Raw genomic sequence first — 5,800 nt, 5'->3', positions numbered from 1 at the left:
TCCGGATCGACGGTGCTCCCTCTGTTCTCGCGGTGGATGAACGGAGGAGCGAGCGGCCGGTCCGGTGGATCTACGGCGCCCCCTGGCTTCGCTCGCTCCCACACCGCGGAGAGCTCAGCTGGACGGCGGCCATCCTCAGGATCAATACTGCCTTGGACAGTGGTCAGGGAAAGTTCATTAAGCATGCAGAGACGTGTCAGGATGAAGACATCTGGGAACAAATGGCCGTATTGATCAGTGGGGGGCGCTGTGGGGGCGGGGGGTTTCTGGGGGGGCTGTCCTTCCAGGAGGGGCTCAGACTGACCTTTAATTAACCTCTGAACAGGAGCCAGCAGCTGCAGCAGTGGAGCTGGAACGTCAGGATCCGACGCTTCGCCTCCACTGCAGCACCGCAGGAAGATCAGAGGTCAGAGGTCAGAGGTCAGAGGTCAGAGGTCAGAGGCCAGAGGCCAGTCCCACTGAACAACAGCTTTATGTCCGGATCACTCCCATCATGCTTTTCACCAGGGCTGGTCAAGTTATTTGGAAGTAGTAATTAGGTATTGGTTACTGATAACTTCTCCAAGAAAGTAATCTCATTACTTTACCGATGACTTATTTTCAAACCTGAATACACTTTAAATCAGTGGCGCTTTCAGGATGATTCTGTTCTTTCTGTTTTCCATCATATAAAACTGGCTCGCATGAAGTTAGAAGGTTTCATTAGTTTCAGTCTTAACTTTGCACCATGTTGTTTGTGTGTGTCAGGATGACGTTCTGCTGCCACCGTTCTGCTGCCACCGTTCTGCTGCCACCGTTCTCCAGGAGCTCCGAGACGGAGGAAGGTTCCACTCCACCAGCAGACCTGCTGCTCCCAGGTCTACCTAGCTGAGGTAGACCTGACCAGACCAGAGGTGGAGACGTTCTGAAGAGGAGGGTGGAGTGGGGTTTAATCCGCCCTGAGGAAACAGGAAGTGAGGTTTCTCTTCCCCCTCTCCCACTGGCCACCAAACCCCTTTAAACCCACTCTCGCCCGGCTCCTCGTGGCAGAGGGAAAGGGCTTAATCGGCGTTCGGCCCCGGGTCGATCCACCCTGCAAGCGACTGGGTTTTAATCGGCTCGCCTCCGATCGGCTTCAGTGTGAAAGGCCGATCTGGGTCGACGTGGTAATTTACGCGATGACGTGGGAAAGGGGGTCAGCGACGGCTTCATGCTAGCCCAGTCAGCAGAGCCTCCGGGTGCTTCTTCGTTCCAGGTGTAGTTTCTGTTCCTGTGTCTGCCTCCACCGTCTGCTCCACCGTCCTGCGGTGTCTCGGTGGTCTGGACGGTCTCCTGGTGTCTTGGAGGCGGGTCCTGGTGGGGTCCGAGTCGGGTTCTGTGAAGAACATCGCCCTTCCTCCTGACAGGACGTTCCACTGCACACCCCGAGGAAGAGACGGCCTGGACGGTGGCCTGGACGGTGGTCTGGACGGTGGCCTGGACGGTGGCCTGGACGGTGGCCTGGACGGTGGTCTGGACGGTGGCCTGGACGGTGGTCTGGACGGTGGCCTGGACGGTGGCCTGGACGGTGGCCTGGACGGTGGTCTGGACGGTGGCCTGGACGGTGGTCTGGACGGTGGTCTGGACTCGCTCAGCATCAGCACGGTGGGATCACACAGCTGCAGCATCGCCAGGTCTTCTTCAGGAGTCCAGAGTCCATCTGAGGGACGATTCAGGTGAGGTGAGCTCCGCCCTCTAGTGGGCGCCACTTCTTCCTCCTGGAGGCAGTAAAGCTGAGAGCGAAGCACCGCAGTGTTTCCTGTGAGCCCATCCTCTTCACTGGTGTGTGTGTGTGTGTGTGTGTGTGTGTGTGTTGAAGCCACAGGGCTGTGTGGGAGGGGAACACTGCCCCCCAGTGGACACACAGCGGAACAAGCAGCTGCAGTTTTCATGCACTTCTTTAATATATCAGTTTTCCCATATTCACAACAAATACATTAAGCTCTTTCTCCATATAATACAGCCTTAAATATCTGTACAGTCCAGGTTTCCGGTGAAGTCCGCCTTCAGGACCGCTCGCCGCCTGGACCTGGAACGTCTGGACCGAGTTACATGTGAAGGAGTCTCCATGCCCCGAGCAAACCCACGACATTTCCTTTGTACACGTATTTACAGTGGAAAAAACTCGTCTCCAGAAAGTTCCACGTGATAGTTCTGAGAGGACACAAAGAGTCGGGCTTAAGGTGCAGGCAGGGAGGAGGCGAGAGGTCAGAGGTCAAACACAAAGTCAGGCAGGAGGAGGAGCGTCAGCCGCTTCACGGGGATGGAGAGACGGCCGTTTGCTTCCTCAGAGTCCGTCATGAGAGCAAACAGCTGGAGCCAGAGGTGGAGGAGGAAGGGTGGAGCTGCTGTGATGATGCTGTGATGAAGAGGAGGAAGGGTGGAGCTGCTGTGATGATGCTGTGATGAAGAGGAGGAAGGGTGGAGCTGCTGTGATGATGCTGTGATGAAGAGGAGGAAGGGTGGAGCTGCTGTGATGAAGAGGAGGAGGAGGAAGGGTGCTATGATGAAGAGGAGGAGGAAGGGTGGAGCTGCTGTGATGAAGAGGAGGAGGCAGAGTTGATCCGGATCAACTGGTTGTTGACGATAATGTGAAAAGAGAAAGTTAGAGTCGAAGTGAGAGGACCCTGGACCAGTGCACAGGTGGACCCGGTTCAGACAGATCCCCCCCCCACAGAGTCTCCAGGACCACGGGTCCCGGCCCTCCTCCCTCCCCCAGGGTCCCTGACCGCGATGCGTTCACTGGGAGTCTGAATTCAGAGTTTCCTCTCTGCGTGCGGCGCCAGTCGTCTGGAGGATGGACAGAAGAGGAAAAGGCGAGTCGCTCCTCTGCTTCCATCCGTCTCCACAAAGTGCAAGTAGACCAGTCAAAGACCAGAACAAGCTTAAGAAAGACTTTCAAAATAAAACTAAACTCACATAAATAAGTAAATATCTGCAGGCCTGCCTGTACAGAACCGAAAGGCAAACGAGAAGAACTGGAGTCAGAGCGAGAAGCTGCACACACTGGAATGAGGAAGTACAGGAGAGAGGACGACGGGGGGGGTCAGGGTCGGGGGTCGGGGGTCAGGGGTCGGCCTCCAGTCTGGGCCCGTCAGGCTCAACAAAGAAAAAAACAGAAGCTGTGGAGAACCTGGAAGCTCAGACGAGCCAGAGGACCCGAGCGACTCCATCAGCTCCGCCCCAACGGGGAACCGGAGCTCCGCCCCTCCGGGGAACCAGAGCTCCGCCCCACCAGGGAACCGGAGCTCCGCCCCACTGGAGTTCATCCACAGGAAGTAAAAGTACTATGAAACAAGCAAAGGAACAAACGATAAGAGAGCAGAATAGAGCTGAGGAGCTCCTGGAGTCTCCTGGGGGGCGGGGCTTCTGCACCTGTCGGAGTCTCTTGGGGGCGGGGCCTCTGCACCTGTCGGAGTCTCCTGGGGGCGGGGTCTCTCCTTGGGGGGTGTGGCATGGCACCCCTCCCCCCCTCCCTGTAGAGTCCAGCTGGTCGTCCTCAGAGCCACTCGGTCTGAAGATGGTCTGTTGTGGTGGAGCTGAGCTGAGCGGGTGGAGGTGAGAGAGGTGACAGCAGCAGGTGGAGGAGGAAGAAAACCTCCGTCAGTCTTTAGAGATGATGGATCCAAGACTGGGGGGGGCGCTGGCTCTTATTTAAACGCTGAAAACTCGCCTGAACAGAGACAAGAGAGGCAATCAGTCAGCGAGCTACAACATTTCCTGCTGTTTAATCCGACACCTGAAGGGTGTGTGTGTGTGTGTGTGTGTGTGAGTGTGTGTGTGGTTCTGACCGTAGCCTCCGGCCTGGATGGGGGTTTTGGGGGAGGCACAGGCGTACAGGCTGAAGTCCTCCGTCTGGAAGCCGGCTCGGTTTAGGGACGGTTCCGAGGCGCTGCGGTGGATTTTGGGTAACGAGCGAGCGAGAAGCTCGATGGACGCCAAGATCTGAGAAACACCACAGCCTGGACTGAAGGCACACTGCAGCCACACTGACCTCTAAACAACGTGAAAGCTGTTTAAAGCATACTTTTCCTTTAAAACTGACCAATTAGGAGCAGTTTAGGGGGACATCTGGGGGCGGTCTGCTGGGGGGGACACTGATTGGGGGGTCTCTAGTCCTGCTGGTCAGCTGAAGGCTCACCTGGGGGAAGAGAGGTCTCTCCTCCCTCTTCTTCTTCAGGCAGTCGGCCATCAGCCTCTTCATGGCCTTGGGGCAGTTGCTGCGCACCTTGCTGAGGTCCGGAGACAGATACCCTCGGCCCACCATGAAGATGATCTGTGGGGACACCAGGACACTGTCAAGGTGCTGAAGGGGGCGTCCTCCATCCCTCTTAGACCCTGTCCTCTCTGGGTGGAGACGTGGACCAACCAGGAACCTGGGAGCTGTGCTCTCCAGCTCCGCTCCTCTTCACCACAGCAGTCTGGACTGTACCCTAGTCTACGGTACGGTAGGGTACGGTAGGGTAGAGTAGGGTAGAGTAGGGTAGAGTAGGGTCGAGTAGGGTACATTAGGGTACGGTAGTGCAGAATACGGTACAGTAGCGTAGAGTATGGTACAGTAGGGTACAGTAGGGTAAGGAAGGGGAGAGTACAGTACAGTAGGGTACAGTAGGGTATGGTACAGTACGGTTCGGGTCTGAGTGTCATGTTAACGGTGACTACAGTGGATGGTACAGAGAGAACTGGTTCATATCGGGAGTACAGCTCATCGGTTGTAACAACCGTCACTCTCAAACCCGCCGTACATCTTCACACCAATCCACACATCAGAAGAACAGAGACCGGACCGGCTGCAGGAGGGGGTCTGGTACCACCCCCCAGGGTGGTGTCATATTCAGACTCCCATCATCCCTCTGTGAGAGGCTGAGGAGCCAGCCGGTCCAGGTCCAGGATCCTCCTGTATATGAGGTTCAGTCTCCTTTCCAGGCCCTCATCCAGACTAATCCAGGGAGACAAGTGTTACCCTGAAACCCCCCTAGTCTGCCAGTCCACAGGTTCTGTAACCCTGGTCCAGGTGATCCTGAAGAGGGGACTCAACCAAGAACCCACGACATCCAGGACCTGCAGGAGATCTGGTCCAGTCCTGGAGACCTCCACTAGGAAGTGGACCAGGTCACAGGTCTACGGTTGGACTTCTCTCATACCCTCCCTGCAGGTCAAAGGTTTGCATTCCGCCACCCACCCAGCAGCTCCCAGTGTGTGTGTGCGTGTGTGTGTGAGACCTGGTCTCGGTTGTTGATGTTGGAGTAGGGCAGCGCTCCTGACATCAGCTCATACAGAACGATGCCGAAGGCGTAGACGTCCGACTGGAAGCTGTACGGGTTCTTATCCTGCAGCCGGATCACCTCTGGAGCCTGCACACACACACACACACACCCACACACACACACACACACACACACTTCGTGTCAGCTCCGTGTGAGCGTCCCTGGCTGAACGGTAGGACCGGAGGGGTGTGTGGGAGGGGGGACCCTGACCATCCACAGGATGGACCCGGACAGCTGCTCGAACTGGTGCGAGCCGCTCCAGCGCGACTTGACCGTGGCCAGACCGAAGTCCCCGATCTTCACCGTCAGATCCTCGTGGAGGAAAATATCTGAGAGGTCACGGGGTCAAGGAGCATGTCTCCTCCCCGGGGGCCCGGCGGGCGGCGTGAGGCTGAAGGATACTGTTGCTCTTCAGGTCTCGGTGGATGATGGACTTGGCGTGGAGGTAACTGAGGACAGCAGAGAGCAGGACTTACTGAACGGGCCTGTACGGCGCGGCGCTACGGCCCGCCGTG

At 57.0% G+C, this 5,800-nt stretch overlaps 1 protein-coding gene across 3 annotated transcripts in view; it reads right to left on the bottom strand.

Moving 5' to 3' along the window:
• Positions 1–1,898: 1,898 nt before the first annotated feature.
• The window catches only part of braf (B-Raf proto-oncogene, serine/threonine kinase), a 27,986-nt gene continuing 24,084 nt past the window's right edge, over positions 1,899–5,800 (bottom strand). For 2 of the 3 annotated variants that reach the window (XM_030113428.1, XM_030113429.1), the window contains 6 exons: positions 5,688–5,734; positions 5,496–5,614; positions 5,241–5,372; positions 4,160–4,294; positions 3,810–3,963; positions 1,899–3,691 (listed from right to left, as the gene is read on the bottom strand). In XM_030113428.1, the coding sequence (XP_029969288.1) occupies positions 3,669–3,691; positions 3,810–3,963; positions 4,160–4,294; positions 5,241–5,372; positions 5,496–5,614; positions 5,688–5,734 (610 nt within the window). In that variant the 3' untranslated portion in view covers positions 1,899–3,668. The remainder of the gene's footprint in view (positions 3,692–3,809; positions 3,964–4,159; positions 4,295–5,240; positions 5,373–5,495; positions 5,615–5,687; positions 5,735–5,800) is intronic. The other variant, XR_003933307.1, reaches the window with a different exon arrangement.

This window comes from Salarias fasciatus, chromosome 17, assembly GCF_902148845.1.
Source record: "Salarias fasciatus chromosome 17, fSalaFa1.1, whole genome shotgun sequence".
Taxonomy (NCBI): Eukaryota; Metazoa; Chordata; class Actinopteri; order Blenniiformes; family Blenniidae; genus Salarias; species Salarias fasciatus.
This window is presented reverse-complemented; position numbering and strand designations above follow the sequence as displayed.